The sequence below is a fragment of the Trichinella spiralis genome (assembly GCF_000181795.1).
Source record: "Trichinella spiralis strain ISS 195 chromosome Unknown Scfld4, whole genome shotgun sequence".
Lineage (NCBI taxonomy): Eukaryota > Metazoa > Nematoda > Enoplea > Trichinellida > Trichinellidae > Trichinella > Trichinella spiralis.
Window position 1 is genome coordinate 10,085,343 of NW_003526943.1, and position 23,535 is coordinate 10,108,877.

General features: G+C 32.4%; 6 protein-coding genes across 6 annotated transcripts; 3 read left to right on the forward strand and 3 right to left on the reverse strand.

Annotated features, from left to right (window-relative positions):
- The first annotated feature begins 1,226 nt into the window (after positions 1-1,226).
- Tsp_06213 (hypothetical protein) lies at positions 1,227-5,832 on the forward strand. The gene is made up of 13 exons (XM_003378251.1): positions 1,227-1,340; positions 1,408-1,641; positions 1,707-1,771; positions 2,124-2,205; positions 2,269-2,391; positions 3,020-3,485; positions 3,698-3,842; positions 3,895-4,085; positions 4,151-4,314; positions 4,382-4,842; positions 4,904-5,213; positions 5,280-5,449; positions 5,520-5,832. Exons 1-13 carry the CDS (start codon positions 1,227-1,229, stop codon positions 5,830-5,832), a joined length of 2,838 nt encoding a protein of 945 aa, XP_003378299.1.
- Positions 5,833-6,097: 265 nt separating this feature from the next.
- Positions 6,098-9,990, reverse strand: Tsp_06212 (putative histone acetyltransferase MYST1). Its single transcript, XM_003378252.1, has 13 exons — positions 9,953-9,990; positions 9,011-9,137; positions 8,349-8,480; positions 8,223-8,289; positions 7,823-7,900; positions 7,591-7,754; positions 7,381-7,434; positions 7,162-7,323; positions 6,997-7,086; positions 6,773-6,913; positions 6,630-6,720; positions 6,386-6,539; positions 6,098-6,317 (listed from the first exon to the last, which is right to left on the reverse strand). The coding sequence occupies exons 1-13, from the start codon at positions 9,988-9,990 to the stop codon at positions 6,098-6,100; spliced, it is 1,518 nt and encodes a 505-aa protein (XP_003378300.1).
- Positions 9,991-12,565: 2,575 nt separating this feature from the next.
- Positions 12,566-14,571, reverse strand: Tsp_06211 (conserved hypothetical protein). Its single transcript, XM_003378253.1, has 11 exons — positions 14,566-14,571; positions 14,426-14,506; positions 14,317-14,365; positions 14,074-14,253; positions 13,918-14,026; positions 13,712-13,868; positions 13,548-13,632; positions 13,396-13,488; positions 13,234-13,341; positions 12,762-13,009; positions 12,566-12,679 (listed from the first exon to the last, which is right to left on the reverse strand). The coding sequence occupies exons 1-11, from the start codon at positions 14,569-14,571 to the stop codon at positions 12,566-12,568; spliced, it is 1,230 nt and encodes a 409-aa protein (XP_003378301.1).
- A 411-nt stretch (positions 14,572-14,982) lies between these two features.
- Positions 14,983-15,421, forward strand: Tsp_06210 (conserved hypothetical protein). The gene is given in 3 exon segments (XM_003378254.1): positions 14,983-15,035; positions 15,076-15,166; positions 15,182-15,421. 3 exon segments carry the CDS (start codon positions 14,983-14,985, stop codon positions 15,419-15,421), a joined length of 384 nt encoding a protein of 127 aa, XP_003378302.1.
- A 6,000-nt stretch (positions 15,422-21,421) lies between these two features.
- On the forward strand, positions 21,422-22,180 carry Tsp_06209 (hypothetical protein). Its single transcript, XM_003378255.1, has 3 exons — positions 21,422-21,592; positions 21,769-21,899; positions 22,069-22,180. The coding sequence occupies exons 1-3, from the start codon at positions 21,422-21,424 to the stop codon at positions 22,178-22,180; spliced, it is 414 nt and encodes a 137-aa protein (XP_003378303.1).
- A 383-nt stretch (positions 22,181-22,563) lies between these two features.
- Tsp_06208 (hypothetical protein) lies at positions 22,564-23,363 on the reverse strand. The gene is made up of 5 exons (XM_003378256.1): positions 23,357-23,363; positions 23,221-23,270; positions 23,043-23,159; positions 22,740-22,927; positions 22,564-22,672 (listed from the first exon to the last, which is right to left on the reverse strand). The coding sequence occupies exons 1-5, from the start codon at positions 23,361-23,363 to the stop codon at positions 22,564-22,566; spliced, it is 471 nt and encodes a 156-aa protein (XP_003378304.1).
- Between the last annotated feature and the right edge of the window lie 172 nt (positions 23,364-23,535).

A 23,535-nucleotide genomic window follows, 5' to 3' on the forward strand; every position in this document is an offset into this window, starting at 1 on the left:
CTGGTATGAATATTTTATTTTAATAAATTTCAAGGTTTTCTTTATTATTTTTTAAACTTATTTTCTTTATGATCTTTCTAATTTTTCACTTTATATTCAATTATTTAAGATTATTTTTTTGTGGACCACATGTTTCATAGCTGATTTCAAGTAGTACTGATAATTTTTTCTTTTGGATACTGAGCGTTTTTTTTAATTTTTATGATTTTGAAGTGTAATATGAATATCAATTTTAATTTTCACGATACTTTTGCTGTTATATGTTTATTTCATTTTATGTTGTATGTTTGTGTATGTGTGTTACTTGTGTTTAACATTTTTTGTTTGAGCGGTAATTAAAAAATAAAGTGGACAATTCAGAAAATTGAGACCGTTTAATTTTGTTGATAGAAATATTTACTGCATGCTATTTTGTTTAACTTTCTTATTCTAAATAGTTTCTGAATGAAATGAAACAATTATTTTTTTGTTTTAGGTGTGGTTTTCGTTATTTCTTTTGTTTTCGTTCTTCCTTCTTTTTTATTCGTTTCTGATGCAGGGGAAAGATGATTCTTCCGATTCTGAATCGAAATCCAAGTTTGAATTATTTTTGTTAATATGCACTGTGACAATAGCAATGGGATGAATTTGTCATTTTCACTCGTTAATATATTATTTGTTACGTTTAGAAAGTCAGATGAAAATGATGAAGAAAAATCTGCTACTGTTAATCAGCCGAATGAAAATTCTGTGAGAAATAGAATGAATGAATGAGTTCAGTTTTTGTAACGGTAAATGTTTTTTTTCTTAGAAGCCGAGTAGTAAAGCAGTGAATGTATGCCCAGAACGGCTTACTCTGCAGACAGAGCTGTTGCATAAGAAAGTTTTGGACCAGAGTTTGTTGTTGGCCAAATGTCAAAACAAGCTTCTTCAGTGCTCTCATCTCATGATCGACAGCAGCATTGGAAACAGTTCTAGCAAGTCAGCTTTCTTGGGTACTTCTGATACGTTTGCTGCTAGTACGGTAATGTAAAAATAATTTTCGTTTTATAAATTTTTTGATTTTCAACTTTCATTTCAGCCGATTCCTGCGAAAAATCGATGTTTGAAAAATGACAGGGAATTTTTGAGGTTCTTATCTTATATAGCTTTTTCTTTTTACGAAGCTTCTGTATTCAATAATATTATTAGTTGATGTTGTTTTATTGAATAGCAAAGAGTTGGTCGAGAGTAAGGACGAAGCAGACATGAGCAGTTTGAATGATCAGCTGACGGCAGATTTGCTTCGGGTTTCGTTGCAGTGGAAAAAGAGTGAAAAAGAATTGCGCAATCGAGATCAACAGCTGCTTGATCTTGAACAAGTTTGTATTGGATGAAAAGTTAGAAAAGAATAGAAAATTTACAAAAATATGCAATTTTTTTCGATAGACATTTATTCGTCATTTGAATGAAAGCCATGTGAATTATGTGAATTTATGGCAACAATATCAGGCAATTCAGCGGGATTACAGACGATTACGGTCGGAAGTATTTCGTGATATGAAAATGATGCAGTATGATATTTATCGGATGATTGTAAAATCGAAAACTGTCATTGGGGAACAAGTGCAAAACCGACTTATGCGGCAATTGGTACAGCGAATTTGTGAAATTAAACCTGAAGTGATCATTTGAAAAATGTACTAGTGTTGTTGTTCACATGTTTAAAAAAATTGTTTTTTATTCAGCAGCAACATCCGGTGAATGAAGATGGATCTGCAAACGAGGAACAGCAGCACATTGTTGTTGACAGGTAATATTGTTGTTTTTTTAAATTTGTTCATACATTCATACTTTATATTTATCTAAAATTGTTGTCATTGATTTGAATCATTGTTATTGTCTATAGTATATATGCTCACCTGCTGTGTTATTTCGATATAGATTTCGAATATCATTGTTGATGAGCGATGTTATTGAATTTTTCATTCATTAATCATTCAGCTTAATGGCTGTTGTAAATGGTAGAAAGTGGAAATTTCTCTTTGGTTTCCTGATTCGACTTCAAGCTAGTTAGCTTATTAAATTAATTTGAATATATTCCTTTTCAAAATATTTCATATGATTGAATATTATTAATTTGTAAATTGTTTTGTATGGTTCAGTGGAACGGACAAAGAGGAGAAAAAGAATACAGTGGTAGTGACAAGTGGTGATATAAATCGTTTAAAATCGATCGAAGAGCAAGTAAGAAGAAATGTAGAAATTTGTTGTTGAAATATTATTTTATTGATTCTATCGATGTTGTAGAATGATTCGTTGATGGAATTGTTGAAAAAATCCTATTCGACTTTGAATTCTGTGTTGATTGTACTGATGGATATGGGAATTGAAGCCGAATCGGACGATCAAAGTGAAGTGACTTGGACGTGGGTTGGTTGGCAAGGGTTGTTGTCGTCGGTCAGTCAAGCTGCGTCGGAAGTGAAAAAGCACGAAAAAGTGAAGGATATTTTTGTTTGTTTTTTTTGCATATGCAAATAGAAACTACAATATGAATAATTTTTCTGTCGGTTTGTAGAGTTTAGAGGAACGTCTTTTGACGACAATGCAAAATGTCAGCGAGTACAAGTTTGCCAACGAGCAGTTGGAATCGCGTTTGCAAAATTTGCAAAACGAGAACGAAAATTTGGAAAAGAAAACTCGTGAATTGTACAATTTTTTTGCAAGTGAAAATATTGCATAGTTTATTTTTTTTCAAATATATATATTTAAATTAGATTCGATGAAAATAATACTTTGAAAAGTCAAGTGAGTGAATATGACGACGAACGTTTGGAATTGTTGGCCAAATGTGAAAAATTGGTATCTGCCAAAGAGGCGTTGACATTGGAATGTCAAACGTTGCAAGGGTAACAACAACTATTTGTGTATAGTTTATTGAAAAAAATTTCGATTTAATATATTCATTTTTCAAATTAAATTAAAAAGGGAAGTGAAAAAGAATGAAAAGATGATCGCGAATAGCAATTCGACCCTGGCCGACAGAGAATTACAGTTGCAGGATGCGATGGAACAGTGTTCACGTTTGACTTTGGAAAATGGTGAATTGAAAGCGTCAGTGGATCTGTTGAAGGAGCAGGCGGCCCAAGAACACCGCGAAAGTGAAGCTCTGCGTTCACGTATGCAGACGGTCCACGGTGAGTTGGATACGTTGAAGATGGAGCATCAATTTTCTCAACAGCAGCTCGAATTGGCCGAAAGTCAACTGAATTCGTTGCTTGAAAATAAGCTGCCCCAAGTGGATGCTGCGAATTTTGTCCACAACGAAGTTGTCGATCGTCTGGATGCTGAGAATGAAAATCTGAGGCGTGAAAAGCGTTCACTTACCAAACGGATCGTTCAGCTCGAAATCGAGTTGAAATTGGCCAAAAATTGCCAAGCGGAATTGATCAACGCTGCTGAACAGCGTGAACAGGCGTCTTCGTTGATCGAAGCCGACAAAACGATTCTAGACGAAGAAGTTGCAGGTATAAATTATGCAAAAAAAAATAAAAATAATAATGATGATGATGATGGATTTGAATTCAGATCTCAGGAATAAAGTCGAATCGTTCGCGTTGAACAATGAAAAATTGTTAAATCGGTTGTCCGAAGTGACCGAAAGTCGAGACAAAGCTGAAGTGGAACTTGCGATTGTAATATGAAATTTGAATAAGTTCAAAATAATAATTATTATTAGTTTTGATTGATTGGGATATTTTTTTTCCCCAGGCGAACGATAGTGTCGTCGAATGGCAGCAAAAATACCAAGATTGTTTGAAAGAATTGAAGCAGCGCATAAGTGTTATGGCGACATTGCGTGATGAAAATGAAAATCTTGAAATGTAAATTGTTAATAACCAAAGAAAAAAGTACTTTTTTTCTTTGTTTTTTAAGTGTTAACAGCGATTTGCAACGTTTGCAAGCAGAATTGAAATCGAAATTGAATATGATCAGCGTGGAAAAGTCGCGAGGTGAAGTCCAAAAAAACCAATACCAGTCGAACGTTCTGCAATTGGAAACTCAACTCCGTGAAGCCCAAGACAATCACCAGCTAATATCTCAACAATTGCTCGACTGTCAGCAAGGTATGTGTTGTTTTTTGGTGGTGGTGATTTGTGACCAATTTGCATAATTTGGTGTTCTCGGATAGACAATTTCAATTTGGAACGTCGGATTTCTATCGCTGACGAGCTGGTCAAACAGCAGGATGAAGCTTTGAAACTTTTGATCAATCAAAAGCATCAACTCGAAAATAAGAATAACAAATTGGAAAAAATGTTATCTTCGCAAAGCAAAGAATGCAAAAAATTGCAAGTGAGTCAACTGAAAGCTGTCAAAGCAGATTAAGGCTGTTCAAAGGAAAAAAACTCTTCTTTTGCAGGAAACGTTGGATTTCGTCTGCGATCAGTGCGATTTGCATTTCAATCAGTCGGACAAACTGAAAGAAGGTGTAAAATTATTGGTCGAAGAAAAGGGTCGTCTGATTAGTGAATATCTGGGCAAAGCGGCTTCGTGTTCCGAAATGGCGACCAATTCCAATTTGTTGCTTGTGGAAAAAGACCAACTGACGAAAAAAGTGGCCGAATTGAACGACGAAATTCGTTCACTCCACTCGCAGAATGGTCATTTGGAAGAGGCGCTGAATATCCAGAAATCGAAACTCGGATCGGTCGAATTGAAATTGAACAAATGTCGTGGAGAAAATTTGGAACTTTCGAAAACCATTGCCAACCAAGAGACGACAATACGTTCATTGGACAACCGACTGGCCGATGTCCACAACGATCTGGCATTGGCTGAAATGGAAAAGCAAGATATACGTGCGGAAAATCGAAAGCTCAAGTAAATTAATTGTCTTTTGTTTTTTTTTAAAAAAAATTCCATCCCCATTCTTACTGTTCAGACATCAGTTGGATTTGATCGACAAGTCGCTCGAAATGACCAAAGCGTGTTCGCGTGATGTTGAAAAGCAACGTGTTGATTTGGAAAAGCAAATGGTCAACAAGCAGGGAGAATTGGCCAATTTGTCCGGCATGTTGAAAATCAGTCAAGATACGGAACAAGAATTGAAAAGACAATTGGAAACGATGTCTTCCAAGCGACAACAATTGATGGATAAATTGAACGATTACGAAATTGAGATGCTCGCTTTGAGAACGAAATTGAAAAAAGAAGAACTGAACAGTAAACTGCTACGTGAAGAATTGGCCGAAGTAAGCTTTTATCCTCCTCCTCCTCCTGTTTCTTGTTCGTTTTAATTTGCATATTTCCAATTGAAGAACAACGACAAAATCGCTCAACTGATGGACGCTGTGGACAAAATTACAAACGATCGTGTCGAATTGGACAAAAAAGTGACCACGTTCGAAAAGGAAAATCTACTCCACGTACAAAATGTCGAAACGATGAAATGCAAACTTCGAAAAATGGATCAACAATTTGCCGAACGGTAATATTTTTTTTCTGGATACTGTATAACAATAGAAAAAATAATAAAGTTCGGAAAGTCTCGTTCACAGGTTGGTCGAATTGTCCCGTTCTCACCAGGACAAAGTAGGAATGTTGGAAAATCGTCATGCGAAAGATTTGCAACAGATAACCGCGTTGGAAAAGCGGATCCATCAGTTGGAAAAAGAGTTGGACCGTGAACGGAGCAAACGAGAAATGTCGATCATGCGATCCATGGAAAGTCTATTTGAAATGCCCAATCGCATGACGACGGCCAATTCCACCAACGCCATCTTTCGCACTTCGTCACCACTCAACGCTGCCGTACCATTTGAAATTGCCGACGTCGAACCGGATCATGCACCAACACCGAGTAAAAAATGAAAAAATACCCATTTATGTTGTATATGTATAGTGTTATATTTGTTGAAGTATAGTTTTATTTTTCACATTTTATGCAAATTCTGTTTATAAATTAATTGATGATATTTTAAAAATAAATAAATAAATATATATATTGTGCAGAAAGTGTTTGCATGTTTTGTGAATTAATTCAGACGATAGATGATACTGCACTAGCTAATTCAACACATATATTGTGTAGTGTTTATAAAATGAAGTCGATTATGGAAAATTGAATGAATTTTCTTCATATAGAATTTCGTTTACGCGTCGCGTTCACCAATGGAGACCATTTCAAGCAATTTTCATCGAAAATTGTCAACGGAACTCGATAACCGGGACTGTTGATACATCGATCCACCAATTCCATTGTAACCGGCACCACTCGACGACCATTGTAAAAATAAGTAATATTCATCTCCAGCAGAGTATCCTGCACATCGTGTCGTTCTATTCCAGTTTTTTCTCTGGAATGTATGCAAAAAAAAACAATACACAACATGAACAGAGATTGCTTTGTGCAACGACAACTTACACAATTTCTGAAATTTGCATAGTAACGCCAATATTTTTGGCAAACAATTTTACAATTTCCCACGCCCAATAAGTACGATAAGCTCGTCTGCCAATGTCGGACAATGGACGTTCTGGTCCACCGATGATTCCTTCTCTTTTTGACATTGCATAACCTGAAACATCCCAACCAACCAATTAATTATTCACCTTCTTCTGTATGCAAAGTAGATTTCCAACTGTATATTGAGAAATTGAAAACTCACTCATCTGTATCAGAAAAGATCCGTAACCTTTGCGCTGATAAGGTGGAAAAATCACAATGCACGCCAAGTTGTTTTCCGTAGAACGCTTTTCCTGTGAAACAAAAATTAATACAATACAACATCTTGTGTAAACACTTTTTTACTTTGGAAAAAAATCCAGCAACGTGCTGTTCCCCGTCGACTACTTCGTACAAAACGTAAAACATGAATTCACCAATTAAGTAGCACACCGTTTTGTGGTCAATGAACAACTTGCCCAAAAGTGATGCAAATTGACAATAAAGCTAAAATAAAAAAAAACATTCATCTTCCATACATAATTTATATTATCAAAACAAAATTCAAATAAAATACACTTTTCCCTCACTTTCGATTCGTTACCATCAACTTCTATTACCATAAGATTATTTTTTCGGTAAACTGTACGACCCGGAAGTGGTCTCGAGTAACAAACTTTCTAAAGAGAAAAAAAATATGTTTTTTTTTCACAATTCAACTTTTAAAAATAAAATTCAAAAAACAACAATAATACCATGTGCGCTTTCAGAGTTTTCACATATTTCATATATTTCATACACCGATCACAGATAAATAGCAACGGTCGTAAAAATTCATCGGGATAACATGAAAAATACCATGTACTGATTCGAAAATTACCCAACTGAATTTCCGCAATATACTTAATTCGAGTATTCTAAAATTACGCATTATAAAGTACTGATTTGAAATACTTCAATTATTGAACACTTACAATTTCACGTTGTTTCTCCAGTTGTGCTGTGTGCGGATCAAGATGACCATCGTCCTGAATTGAAATAAGATGAATTTTAGAATTCCAATATCATCAAATAGATTCATTTCATTTCATGCATTACTATATTATCAAATTCGTTAAACTATTTCTTCTACATAATAATTTGTTTGAAATTAGAAAAAAAAACAATCTCTTCATAATTTTTACCGTTTTAGGAACTTCTGCGTTCAAACGTTTCTGCTGCCGAGTTTGCACTACGTTCAAATTTGACTCTAAAGCTGAATCAACTGGACTATGCTGGCATTCGTTTGTTTTACACACCGACACGTCTATATCATTTCTGCTTATCCATTTGTCCATACGGCGTTCATCTTAAAATTATGAGCAACAAACATTAAAGCACGTTGAAAAAATGTCCACAAATAAGAGAACAACTAACCGCCATCAAAATGAACAAAATATTCCACTTCACCATTCTTTAACAAGTTCGTACGTTTCTGAATTACTTCAGCTCGTCCTGAAAAAAAATTTTCAATTAATACATTTCAAGTAGAAGACAATTCCCACAAAAACAGTCAAAGTTTACAGTCAATATCAGAAGGAAGTTAATCAACATGTAATCAATTAAAATCCAAGATATTTTTTTTAATAAAAAACATGTTCTTATTAAAATATTAATTTAAAATTGAAAATAATTCAAGATAAAACAACTGAAACTAAAATAAAGATATTACTTTTAAATAAACCATCACTAATTCGTATCAAATAAAAAAAATACTCACAGGTCGATCTAATAATATCATCATACACAGCAAACAATCTCGAATCTGTATACTTACGCCATACATTTTGTGAATCTCTAACCATGTAAAATTCGCCCAACAATGGCTCCGCATCTTCGGAAGGCTTTGGAATTGAAAATACAATTTATACTTCCCTACCAACAATCTGATTGGTCTTTTTACCATATCAATTATCATTTCATCTTCTAATGCTTTCAAATTATGTTCAGCAGCGTCGTCACTGTTTGAATCGCTCGTTTCCATTTTCTCGTCAACATCACACTGGTCATCTGCAGTCATCGGGAACAGAAACAGCTACAAATTTGTCATATGCAAATAAACGAATACCTTAGTTTTTAAATATAAGCAATTAAGATGGTTTAAATTTCAAATACGATGTTCACATAAATTAATAATAAATTCAATTTAATAAATAATTCCATTCACTTTTTTAAATTTAAATACTGCTGCAATCACATCCTTAAAATGCTTTGAATATTACCAATTGACAGACACCTACAGTATATTTCTGTATAATCAAGAATAAATCCAACGCAATATATTGTAATACAAGTATAATTGTAATGAATACATACTTTTAGAAGAAGAAAATATTTATCAGTATCAATAAATTTAATTTTAATATCAAATCAGTGAATTTAAAAAGCATTCATTAATCTGAAAAAAATGTTAACGCATTCTGCTAAAAATTTCAAATGTATTGACATTTAAGTAAAGATTTTGAAAGATACTGATTTGATAAAGATTTGGAAAATCATTATTGTATTTTTCAAAAGGTATCGTCAGAATAAAATGTCTTTTTGCGTACTAACAGCAAAACTTACTGAATGGTCAAGATCATTTGTATTTATACAATTTGAACTTTGAACAAATCTTTTACAAAGTAGTTGTTTTTTTTCTAATGAGATGAATTTATCTAGTCGAACTGATACTCTGGAATTGAAGAGTATCCTTAAAAATATTAAAGTTCCAATCTGCTAAATTTACTGTTATGGTGGATGATTTTAAATCTGAACAGAAAAAAAGGAACACTGAAAAGTAGATGATGAAAAATAATAAAAAACGTGAACGACGAATGAAATGAATTAAAAAGTACAGCAGATTGTTTTGAAAAATCTTGAAAGAAAAAGTAAAATTCAGTTACAAGTTGATTTTTAAAGTAAATTTATAATTCCATTTTAAAGTAATTTTGCGTACGATGAGATAACTTTTTTGGCCAATCTGCGTCATAACAATTTGCTATTCATTTGTAATGTTCGAGCATAAGTTTGTAAATTAATTTCAGTGCGCTATATTCAAAAAAAGTTACATTGTGAAAGTTAAGATAGATAAATTTGTAAATATCATACAGTCATTTTATGATTTAAGTGATTTAATTAAGCACTATAAAAGTTGAACTTTGAAATTTTTTGAATTATAAAATTACAATAAGAATTTTTTTTACAAAATAATTATTTGGCATATTTTAGAAATTGAAAGAAGATTTTGCTTGAAAATTTTTGAACAATTATTCTTGAATTTTTTTATAATCTTGTAAATTTGAAACAAAACTTTTTGCTGCATATTGAGTAGTGGACAAGATGAAGAACTGTTAGTGAAAGAATGTTATTTACGTTTATTGACAAGTTCACAATAATATTTATTTATAGTTTGATGAAGAATAAAACTATGAAACTGTGAACAACAAATAGAGCGTTTTATTATAACAAGTCAATTCAGCAAACCTTACAACATCAATACAGAAATTAGCTGCTTGTTTGATTTACTTTTTTAATAGTTGTTGCAGTAAACAAAGTTGCAGCATTTTAAAAATTAATTTTGTTTTTATTTTATTTTTTTTTAAATACAACGATCTAGATTTTCATTCAGTTCTGTTTTTTATAAACTACTCTTTTTCTGATAAACTACTTTAATAGCAGTCCACCATTAATAAATTAAATGTTACAAAAGCTGAAAATGCTTATTTTTAAATAAAACTGTGCCTGTTTTTTTTTCATCGTTTCGTGGTTATCAGTACCGGATTATGTACAAATTTAGTGTCAGTTTTCTTGAATGAAGCAATAAAGTTTATCAAATGCCTGTGATCATAATATGTCCATTGGCAATGGAGTAATTAGTTAAATGAATGAATAATTCAATATAGTTTATTAATTTGAAAAAGGACAGAATTATTGCATTTGATGTCTAATTATATAATTATCGTATGTCAACATTGCAAATTAAATTTTTTCATCAGTTCCTTTCAAGTTTATTGTTCTTATCATGATTCACTGTTTCCTGTCTTTCATCGGTATATTAATATTTGATTTTCATTTTTTAATTTTAAATTGTAATGTTTTTTCAAATTCATAAATAATTTCTTCAACAAATAATAAATTAATGTTTTCTAACGTAACTTTTTTTCAAATTGGCGCATTCGATAATTCATATTCCATGCAATTTTATTGTCAAAAAATAATTGTTAAAAAGCGACCATCAACTGGAATTATAATTTCTAATAATTACACGATAAGTTTATCAATTTTACAGGCAAGTTTTGCAATTGCTTTCGTCATGTAAACTTTTCTCATTTCATAATAAATGCTAATTTAATTATTTAATGTTTGTATTTTTGAATGCAAATTAAAACAAGTGCACAAATAGCGTGTAATTGAATAAACATTCAACTTCAGTTCATTTAAAAATAACATGTGAAAACTTGATAAACTTCATTAATTAAACATCTACTATAATGAGGCTTCTTCTTCAAACGTTTTTTTTAAAATTTACTCATATATTAAAATAATAACGTTGGAAAGTTTGAAACTGTAAAATCTCACATTATCAACGTATAAGCTGGTCATATCAGTAAAAGAAATTATTTATTTTATCATAAAAAGAGTTCACTTTACGCAATAAATTTAAAGTAGTTTAATGTTTGCAACTTGAAAGTGTGCCAAATTTAGAATGCCATAATAAATGTGTTCAACACTGAAACTGGCATTTCAGTAAATAAACATTCAAGTACTTTTCATTTGTGTTCACGTTGTTGACGTTTAAAGTGTAAATAATGAAAGCATCATTATGGATGGACAATAAAATTTAAAAAAGATATAAAAGCCAAATGACAAAATAAAATACTGCCATATTTCCCTACATTATTGTTATTGTATTCTTTTAAAATAAAGTACAAGTTTTAAAAATTAATGAAAACTGTATATTTCCAAATTAAGTAAGTAATTTAAATTTTTAAATATCATTTTCGTGAACGTAATACATTGTTTCGTAATTTTTTAAATTTTATGGACAGCACGTTGTATTCATTGGACAATGAAGTTGACTTTAAAACTACAATAAATTTATTCATGTCAAGTGGTACCCCTTGTTGAACTGTTCTCCTTATTTTATTGCTTCAAAACATTTATCATAAATAAATGAATATATATATATGCATTCACTTATGTAATTTGAATTATGAAATATAAAATTTTATTCTTTTCGAGATGAAATGATGCATAAAATAGGAAAATAATTGGAGATTTGTGATTGTTTGCAGCTAACGTATATAATAAAAGAAAAGAATAAGTCAATTTGCATTTTGCAACAGGTTTATCTTTGCTCAACCGCGTCCTTGACGTTATTAATTCAGAAAATGAGTTTTTCATTGAAGACAACTTGCAAAACTGACAAGCCTACTAAACGCTTTCAATTTTATGAAAAACAAACTTTGATATGCTCTGATTATACTGTTTCGATTGCATTCCTTCGATTGCTAAAGCTAACTCTTGTTATTATTATTATCATTATATTCTTTTTTGCAATGTATAGAAAAGTTTATTTTTTTTTAATCTAATAAATTTGATAATTAAATTTTATATATTTCCATAAAATTGTTTTCCACATAATCTACATGGAAAAGAAATTTATTCATCATGTATTCCATATTATGTAATGCTGTGTCGAATATAAATTTTAAAATAATGCATACAAAATAATTAGTAAATTATTTTATTATAATTAAAAGTCATACAGCCGGTAGTGTCAGTTTTACTTAATAACGGATACACTACAAGCGTATAAATGTGTATATATATGTATATATATATATATATCAAAAGGTAGTTTTGAAGGATATATTATTATTAACATACGCAGTTGAAGTAAAAAATTGCGTACGTATACAAGAAATAATAGATGGAACCTATTGAAAACCATATGAAAAAGAAATAAAAAAAGAAAAATGATTACTACATGAAAAAAGTGGCACTATAAGAAAAGTGGCAGTTTTTGCAGAACGGGCATAAAAATAGAAAATGACATAGCCTGGTCGACGTTGACAACAAAAGTCAGCAGTGGATAATTTGCATGGCATTGTTAGCAGTTTCGAGACCACGAAACGACTAGCAGACTGTTTCAGTAGCGTCCTGGGGCGCTCCTGTCATTCTGTATACACCGACGTCATCCAAACCGACGGCTCCCTGATTAGCACCGTTGTTGATGGCAGTGAATGTAATCTGGAATTTTTTTTTTCAAATTATCATACACTTCTTTTATAAGTGAAGATTTTTTTTGTTTTGAAAAAAATATTTAAATTACTTGATTTGGTCCAGCAGGACAGACAACGTAGCCAACTTTCCATACCCGATCGCCAACTTCAACGTCGATGGGCGTTTTGAAGCCGCAAATATCAGAATTTGGTCCGCAGCAAACAACCAACTGTATGCCTTGAGTTGCTTTGTAATATTGGAATTTGATGACGCGTTCATCGGCCAAATTACCAGTAGAACGCAAAACTGACCTCTGATTTGGTAACAAATATGTAGCGACGTAATAGCTGCCAGATGCTAAAGATAAATCGAAATTTGAAATATGTAATATGAAATTTCAAAATGGGTGAGGTGAGAACAAATGGCTTTGTAAAATTTGCGTAACAAAAAAGAAAAAGTCAGACCCCTCAGGTGGACAAAATTGACAGAAAATATTTCCCAAGTCAGTGGGTTAATTTAAATTTCAATGTGCCGAAAGTGCTGATTTTTCAGCTTTCTTGGGCGTGGTTGCTGAAACTTACGCGCATTGTTCAAGCCTGTCAGTGGATTTCGGAAACGACCCTGCACGATTTCCCAGGATGTGGTGGCCAAGCCGCTGTTTGCCAAATCCTGATAAGCGCACATACGACCTAAATGTAGTTTTTTTGGTGTAAATTTGAGAAAAATTGACAATTTTTGAATACCTTCAAAACCGCACACAAAAGCTTCACATTCACCACCGGCTGGAGCAGGAACTGGCTCAGCTGGAGTTTCAACTACACCAGGTTCTTCAGTAGCTGAAATATGCGACATTTCAAACAATATTAGCATAAATTGAAGAATATGAATAATTTACGTGTGCATGGTACAAAGTCAACTCGAACATCGTCAACTGCGGCAGCGCCCAAATTGCTAACAAAATTGTAAGCGACAATAACGACCTGTCAATTTGAAAAAAAATGTTAATATTAATTGATTTATTTTTTGCCAAAAATAAGTAATATAACATAATATATTTACGTCAAAGAATTCTCCTGGTGAGAGTTCGACAGTAGTAGGACCGGGAGAACTGGTACGGGGCAGCTCTTGGCAATTTAACAAAGGTGCGTTTTCGGGGTTGTCAAAGAATGCTTCTCGTGTGCAAACTTGCAGTTTCACACCGTCCGTAGTCCAGTGTCTTAAATATGAAAATTAAAATTTTTTTTTTGACAACAGAAATTTTTTACCTGAGAGATACGCGCACGGGTTCTTCTGTGCAAGCAATGGAGCAAGAATGAAATTGAGCTTCGTCACTGGAATCAGTTGCACCGCTAGCAATGGCCAAAAATCGACCGCCTATCAAATTAATTTTTAAATAATTGCTTTCCAATTTTAATACGTACTGGGAATGTTGGGTGTGCCGAATGCCCTGTTGAATACTTCTGGATCTGGTGTCCCTTCTAGAGTACTCCATTCGAGCTTATCAAGCGGGGGTTTGTTATTTTGCCAGCAGCAGGATGTTTCAAAATCACAGCTCATTTGTTCTGGACCAGTTACTGGACCACCGTTGGCTGAATCGAAAGCTTAAAAAAATTATTTTTTTTTAATAATCATTTTTTTTTCGTAAAAATTCAAACGAAATTAACTTACTGGAGCTGTCGTAAGGCATAGCACGTACATTTGGTCCAAATAATTCTTAAAATGCAAAAGTATCATCATTACCGTTACAATTAGAATTGCAAAAAAATTGCATACCTGCCATTGGGCTGTATTGAGTGACAATAGTTTCCTCTTCGCAACCGCCGCATCCTCGTCGACGACCGTGGCAAGCAAATGCTTAATATAGAATAAATTAATCATACTGATTAGCAAATGTACATACAAATAAATAATACCTTCATAAAAGAATATCGAAATTAAGGAGAGCAATAAGGTGCGGCGCATGTTCGTCCGTTAGAAGAAGCTGAAGCTGCAGAAAAGAGACAATTGAAATAATATAAAGTGTAAATGCATACGTGTGCACTTGTATGTGCTTATATGCATGTGTATGTGTGTATGCGATGGATGTATATGTGTATGCGTATGTATATTTATTTGTATGATGTAGATATCAGTGTGTTAGATATTTTAAATATGAATTACCAAAAAAATGAAGAAGAGGAATAAAATGAGAGAATAGAATAGAAGAATAGAAGAAGAGTAGCTGGGGGAGAGAAATTAAATGGAAATTTCAATAGTTGCACAAAAGAGTAAAGATATATTATAACGGACTGGAGCGCGGCAATAGTGTAAAGAAGAAATAATTGTCAGGAATGAATCTGCGCCGTAATAAATGGTCCCTTTTCGGGAAGTCTTCTCCAATGCTGTTTAAGTCGGTCGTCCGGTCGTCCCCTTTATTGTTGAAGACCTAATGAACCGGATTCAGAGCAAATTCTTTGTTTACCATTTGATCCAATAGAATTTAAGCCGAAGCTTGGGGGCCGACAAGATGTTCATGTTAACCCCATTTAGTTGGGAAAAGTTGGTCGCAAGACGACCGACTTCTGCATCTTTCCAGACCAAGGAGCCCTGCTTGACGAAGCCGAGGCCAGAGTAGACAAGTTACAAGCCACCCAAGCAACCCCTGCATCAATGGCTAGAAGCGGGACACGTTGTCGCCGTTGGCCAAGCAGGTCTCGGCCAGCTTCAACATTCACCAAAGTCCAATCATCCATCTCAGCTTCACTGCTGAAATATTGCATAATCGAATAGCATAATGTATTCATTTACATATCGATTTCAATATTGCTCTTCACTTCCATAAACAAAAAATATTCTTGTTCTTTCATTTTTTAAATATTTATTTATAACATTTTTTTATTCATAAAAAATTTATCCATCATCAGTATATTTGTACAAATTTGAAGAAAACCAAAGAAATAACTTTTGAAAGTTAAATATTATTTTCGGATAATTTCAATAATTTTAAATTATCCTCTGTTTCTCAGAAAAATCCATTATGCTTGTATATTATGCAAAACCGCAAAGTGAGTCATCATTAAAATTAAAAATTGCAGTATTTCAAATTAAACATGTTCACTTTTTAAAGCATGTCTAGCTTGAGTAATTTTATTATTGCAAATAAATCAACATTATGCATATTGTATAAGAAAAAGTTTGTTGCAAAATATTGTTTTTCATCTACTTGGATATGAATTTTTAATAGAAATTTAATTAAATTCTGTTTTCATTCGTATAAAAATACAAAAATAAAATTATTTAATTTTTTTATTTATAATTATAATAGTAGCATGTAAAAAGCTGCATGTGATTGATTTATATATAGTATCGTTAAAATAATAATTACATATTTGTACATTACATGTCCATGTGTATGCAATTTGTTGCGTAAATTTTTATTAATACTATGCTGCATGTTTTAAATTCAAAAAAGAACTTTCTTATCAATTTTCAACTAATATTGCAAGCAATTATTGCGCACCAAACATAGCCTGGCATTGTGTAAATTTTAGCTTATTTTATCTGAAATAAAAAAGCTAATAATTAAAATGCTTTTACAGATTAGTCTAAAATTTCATTTGACTACTTTTTGAATATTTTGTTTGCATTGATTCAATAAGCAAAATGAAAAATAAAAATTCCTATTTAATAAAGCAATGATTAAAGCCTGAAAAAATGCCTTCATTAAAATGATGAATGCAGTAATTGATGAGCAATTTCAAAATTTATACCAAATATTACTTCATATAAATGAAAAAAAATATGAATAAAATTTATTTTTATTTGAAATTCATTTATTTGAAATGTTAAATTAATTAATAAAAATAACCCCATCAAGAGACTGACTTTGCTATGAAGCTGTTTTCATTTCTCTGCTGTCATTGTGAACTACTGGGCCCATTTCGAAATCTGACCTCCAGTTTGGAGTCAGGTAGAATAATTGGAACAACTGAAAGCCTAGCATGATCACAAAAAGTTGTAAAAACTTTTCTTGACCTGAAATTAATTTTTTTCTTTTGACAAATTTAAAATTTTTATTTTAAAATCATCTTTAGCTTGTAATGGCAAATAATATTTATCAATATGGGATATTGTTTAAATTTCAAATTTGCATAAATGATTCTAATATTTGCCACCTAGTACTTTAACAGATGAAAGTTATCACACCCACGTGACAATTACGTAAGACTATAATTTACCACTATTAAATGAAATTGTTTTATATAAGGCACAATTAAACATAAACTCTCTGAAATAAAATATTATTTTATTATGTTGTTATTAATGTTTGGATAATCATTTTGAATTAATATTTTCAGCGTGATTTTGAATGATGATTGCATAATCAAATATTTTATGAGATTCTAAAACAACCTTATACTTGAAGGCATAATTAAAGTAAATCTGTAAATGCATATCAATTGTTTTCAACGTTAATAGATATTTATTTTTATTTATGAACAGTAATGTAAGTTTGGATCTCAGGATATTGATGCCTATCTAACTGTTACAAATTTGAAAAGTTTTCATAGATAGAATCACTTAATCACTGTGATTAATAAATTAAAGATATGATATTCAACGTATTACATTAAAATTATCATTATTTACTTTAATATATTCAAATGTATTACAAAAAATGGCAAGTGATACTTTTATTTGCATTTACTAAAGTAATTTAAAGTTTTTTGCATTCAATTTGAATTTGATTTTTTCAGTGCAATTTTAAAATGATCTATTGTCAATATATTCACCAATCGCATGGTACATTTTTATTCGCTGATGCTTTTATACTGCTTCATTGGTCATACGAATGTTTTTTGCTTTTCATAGCGTCTATAAGTGTTCCACTTGTAGTGTTTAAAATAACGTTTGCTTTTTTTTGTTGCCAAATAAAATGCGTCTTTTTCCTTTTATACATTTCCTTTGGCTGACCGATATATTTGAATAATTTTCAAATTAAATTTTATAACTTCACATTGCTTGTTTGTTCACGAATGACAAAAATATTTATGCAAATAATACTTGCAAATAAAATATAATTTTAAATATATTGATCTTTCAATTTCAAAATTTTTCACTTCATCAGGACACTACTCATGATACTTTATCGTCTGCATAAAACTTGTACTTTACGGTTTTTAGCTTATTCAAGTGAATAATTTACATTTGATATGTTATATAATTTAAATATATCAAAACAGCCCTTTCCTTTTGCAGATGCAAAAAATTCTGCACCGCCTTTAAATTGTATATCTGGTTGGGAATTGCTTTTTTCTAATTTTTTTCCATCTGTACAAGTAACACACAACGTGCCATATATTTTTCAAATGCTAAGACATTTGTGAATTAGAGGTTCTATTTAAAAAAGTCTGCAACGCAATTGAGCAAACTTTTGTATCATCGTATTATTTTTTAGTATAGATTAAATTATATTTTAATTTAATAAATCTGTCATATTAAATTTTTTTATTTTAAATCAAGATGAAGTATTAGTAAATATATTCTCTATTGCTTATAGAATTAAAATGCAAATGCAGTGCACATTATTGAATATACTATTTTATTTAGCAGTTACAAATTTATGACTTGTTTACTTTTTATGATAATCTTTCAGTCTTGCAGCTACAACAAAATTCATCATTTTTTTATTAATTCTCATCAAATATTCAGAAATAAACTTATTTAAAATATGTATGTGTATGAAGCATAATATATAAATGTCAGAATCTGTTGACTCAGGACGCATTGCAACATCGTCTTTTATCATATTTTGTAAATATATCCAATTTATAACCTTCAGAAACTGAACTTTGACAATGCAGACAGTAGAATGAATAGATGCAATTGTGTGCAATTTATAAAAATACAAGCTTCAAATGTAACGTCTCTTCTTTTAAAGATCTTAAATTAACGACGTTAATAATTGGTGATTATGAACATCATACATAACATTTAAAATGTGCGGTAGTATGAATGAACAGGATAATAATTATTGCAAGTATTCAACAATCATTCGATAATTGAATATTTTACTTTTCAGTTCCCTTTGAAATGTTGATAAAATATAATGCAAAGAAACGTTTCGCATTATATCCTACAATAAACTTTAAAAAATAGCCTAATTTTTCCATAATTTCCGCAACATTTAAAAAACCATTTTTATTGTCCTTGCTTTTATAAATGTTCATAAATGATTATTAAATAATGAAAATAATAAATTTATGAAAATTATTTTAAAAATTTTGAAATCCTTAAGTGCACAGTAAGTTTATACAAGAAGATGCAATTGCAAAAAAATTTACGGAATGCGTGCACTGATGGAGAGTACTGTGTCTAAAAATTTTGAAGGAATGCCTTTTAAGAATTGTTTTTAAAGGTCCCTATGCTACTATGTATATTGTTTGTTTACATGAAAGATATTATTTTAAATTGTAAAAAACCAAATTTAATTAAGATATTAGTTTTGAAATAATTTCAACGTTCTACCTGTCAAAATAATATATCAATTGCATGTCATCACATGAAAATTTTTAATTCAGTAAACGTGCATGGCCTAAGTGTTCCACTTTACATAAAGAACTGCAAATAGCGAGGTTCGATTGTATAAATAAAATAAATTTTTTTCTTTAAAAATGCTTGAACATATTAAATTTTTGGTTTTCAATTTAACCGTTCACAAAGGCTGCATCATCGAAGTATACTTTCGTATTTTTCATTTTTCGTATTTCGAATTCGATATGTGAAAATATTCGATGAAACAATAAAATATAAAGATTCGAACTTTATTTGGCAAACATCCTGTTGTAAAAAATGTACAATAATTTTTTTTCTCTGTTTGGCAATTGCAGACCAATAAAAAATTCTTCGCCAATGATTTCACCATTTGAAATCCAAGTTTAATGATTGCCATGAGCAAATTTTGACGCATGCATGCAAAACGCACAAGCAATACGTACAAGATTCAAAGGGACAATTTTTTGTTTCCAAAAATAGCTGAACTAATCAAATGGGCTGGGTCGATTTGGGAAATTAATTTCGTCAGGTCGATGCAGAATATGTCACACAGACGGATGGAATGTTACGCTCTGGTCGCCAATTGCGTACTTGCTCTGTGATGTGATCTTATTTGACGAATGGATTCTCAATTGCAAACCTCGTCTACAATAGCCTAAATAATTGCTGCTTGCCAGTGTGACCAAATTTTTATTTAAATGATGATGGGCAGGTCATTTTAGCTATTACGGTCAACTTTCAAAATTTGAACCTCTAACAACAACTGGCATGACCGCAATTTTACAGTAATTAAAAAGGTTACATTATTTATTGAAAAAATAAATCGAAACAGTTTTTTCACATTTTTCTTTAAATAAGCGTCGAAGACGCGTTTCATAAAATTCAAAATTTAAGTACTTTATAAATTCATACTTCTTTATTCAATTAAAATAATAATTCAAAGCAATGCGTCATAATTATAAATCCAAAATATTTTGTTTAACAATAAATTTCAGTTGTCTCTCTTTGCATTGCACAAGTGGACATTTTTCATTTATTTATTTCTTGTGCTACCTTCATATTTTAGGCATCATTTAAAGACTATTTTTATCATTTACTAATATCATTTAAAATCCACAATCAATAATAAAGTAATTTTATTCAAATTCATTCTATCATAACTATTAAAATAATCAAGTACAAATAAACGTTGAAATTTGTATCGTGTTTTATTTAAACAAATATTAATTATAATTTTGTGCTTTAAGAACACTTGCAACATTAGAACTTGTTAAGGCAGTAAATTTTAAAAGGACGGTGATAAATATAAGAGTTGGTGATGATTTTCAGGCCACAAAAATATCTCGCTTGCATTATCCTTTCATTTTCAGCTTTATCATGTCACTTCTTCCGCACTTGTTTGCATATCCAGTCCATTCCATCCTTAAATACGCATTTGCATAGTTAATTAAGCAATCTGTAAAACTTTAACTTGCTAAAGAAAATCATTTCATGTAAAAATTTTGAGTAATAATAAGTAAATGCATTTTATTTCGCTTAATTATTATTTTTTACTGTCATATTAAAGTAGTTGTAAACGGTTTGGGTTATGCATTAAGTCGCACAACTTCAAAAGCAGTTAGAAGAACCTGATTGCATTTATATACCGTATCGTAACCCACGGTAGTTGTGACGTAGTGTGTCACGTGAGATTGTTTTAGTCAGTGTTATTATTTCTGTTGAACGTGTGTTGAATGGCGTTTCTTCTCATAAGTGATATTCTAAATGGCGAAAACACAGCACGTTTTGGCGACGATGATAGGATTGCGCCACAGCAAAGAATTCGTCACCTCGAACCTCAAAGAATGGGAATCCTACGCATCTCGTTTGATGTTGTTTCTGGAGATTAACAACGTTTCATCTTCCGCAGAAAAGTGCGTTGTTTTGTTTAGCTCTTGTGAGTCGTCAGTTTTCAAACTTGTTGAATCTCTGATCGCTCCTGCTTAAGCGGTGGAGAAATTGTTCGATGAGATTATCTGTGTTCTGCACGATCATTTTGCCTCTCAGCTTTCTGAAATCGTGAATCAACACATCTTTTGTTATTATCTTTTATCAGCGTAATCCACTGCCTGAGGAGACGGTTGCTGAGTTCATTGTTGACTGCAAAGATGTAATTTTATGGATCTAGAAATGATGCTACATGATCGTTTGGTTTGTGGCTTGTATTGGTTTTCAAAGAAGTCATTGTTATTTCAGATGGCTCAGGAAAAAGCTTCATTTCAACACGCTCGTAAAATTCGTTCCGTCATTTGTAACTCATCTGCTCCAAAGATTCGTTTGTTAGTCACAACCGCAAGTCGAAATATGCGCTGGGTGCAGAGGGCAACAATGCGAGCTCAGTGCCGTTTTAGAAGTGCTGTATGCAGAGTAATGTCAAGAAATTGGACGCATTGATGGTGTTTGCAGGGCTAAACAAAAGCATTCTAAGCCTCAAACAGAAACAGATGCTATCTCAACGATGGATGCAATGGTGGCAGAAATGAGAGAACTTCATCTGCTGAATTCTATCGCTGGCTTTTAATTTATACCAATCTTACGTTCAGAAAAATACATCGTTTCCGTCCAGTCAGTTAAAAATTGACTCAGGATCTGAACGAACGTTCGAAACTTTACACAAGAACAACAAGAAGTTGAAGTTAGCTCAGTCTACACACTCGCTGTTTACTTTCCCACGGTAAGCCATTTGAATTGATGGGAAGTTGTTTTGTTAACGCTGATTATTCAACTACTCATGCAAGAAAGAGAATCATTGTTACTAAAGGCTACTGACCCGACTCACTGGGCATGGAATAGTTTGAGCCGTTGGGTATCATAAATGAAGATGCACATAATATAATTAGCAGTCCCATTGCATCAGTACTATGCAAATATCAGGCGGTGTTCACCCCTGATTTGGGTTGCTACAGAGGAGTACCAGTGTCACAGAATCTCGATCCATCAGTTGTTCTTTTCTGAAGGAAGGTTCGAAAGGTCCTCTTTGCTGTTAAAGAGAAAATTGACGCAGAACTGGACAAACTAATTGAACAGAAGGTACTCGCATCCATTACTACAACCATTAGAAGAAAGTTTCAACAATCCCTGATTCGCCACAACCAAAGATTGTGAAGCAACTGTAACCACTTCTAAGGTTGCTCAATTCCTACCATTCATTTCTGCGCAGCAAGGCAACTGGAGCAGAGCCTCCGCATCTGGAGAGACAAGCTACTGAAAGATGGCTAAATGGAGATGAACGAGAAAGCAGAGTCCACCTGCTGCAATCCGATCAAATTTGAATGTGCAAAGTGGGTTTGCGACCATGTAAGTAATATTTTATTATTAAAATATGCCATTTTTATCAGTCAGCATTCTGATTTCTCATCTAGGCGAGAAGTGGATCTAGGGGTACAGTTTGCACCAACCTCGAAGTGTAAACACCGTTTTGAGATCGACACCTCATGCAGAAACATACTCCATATTGTATAAAATTGAAAAGAAAAAACACTCTCAAAACGCCACGCAGAGGAAGAAACAAAACTGATGCTGTAAATATATGGCGAAAAATGTAGTAGTGCATCGACCATCTTCGAAACGACCAGCGAAACTGGAATCTTTTATCAAGAACCTGTACAAAGACGCGACAATTGTTGTCAAAGGCGCCAATGGAACCCACGTTACCGCGCGCTGGTCAGTCGGAGTACGCCAAGGTGACCCTTGCAGTGGTATCTTGTTTTGTTTGTTTGTTGAGCCACTCTTGCGGTCAGTCTTACCTGCTTTACCGTGTGAGGCGGAAACGACTGCGGTTAACGTGTTAGGACAGCCGATCACAGCGCTGGCTTACGCTGATGATATCGCGCTGTTCGCCCCATCCATCGGGGTTATGCAACAACAGCTGTGCAAAATCCAGGGCACGGCCAGCGCCATGGGCTTTCGGTTCAACCCGAAAAAGTGCGCGTCCCTGTACTTGAATCGTGCAGTAGTGAATGCCGCAACATTCACGATAAGCGGGGAGGAAATACCTGCTCTCGTACACGGGGACACTTTTCGCTATCTTCCCTGTCAGTTCCCGCTGTACAAAAAGGCGAAAGCGGTAATGTACTGAAGCCGGGCCAAACGTTTTCCCCCACTGCCAGCAACAAGCCAGCAGCTATTCACCATTCATGTATTTAAAGTATCTAAATTGATTCCTTTTGTATATAGTTTAACTGATAGAAAATGCGTAGTTGCATATTGTGAAATATATTATAATTTAATTGCAAAAGCGGCAGCGTTAGGGGTTGTCCTTCAGCCGCAAACCATAATTTGCGATTTTGAAACCGCCCACATCCCTGCAG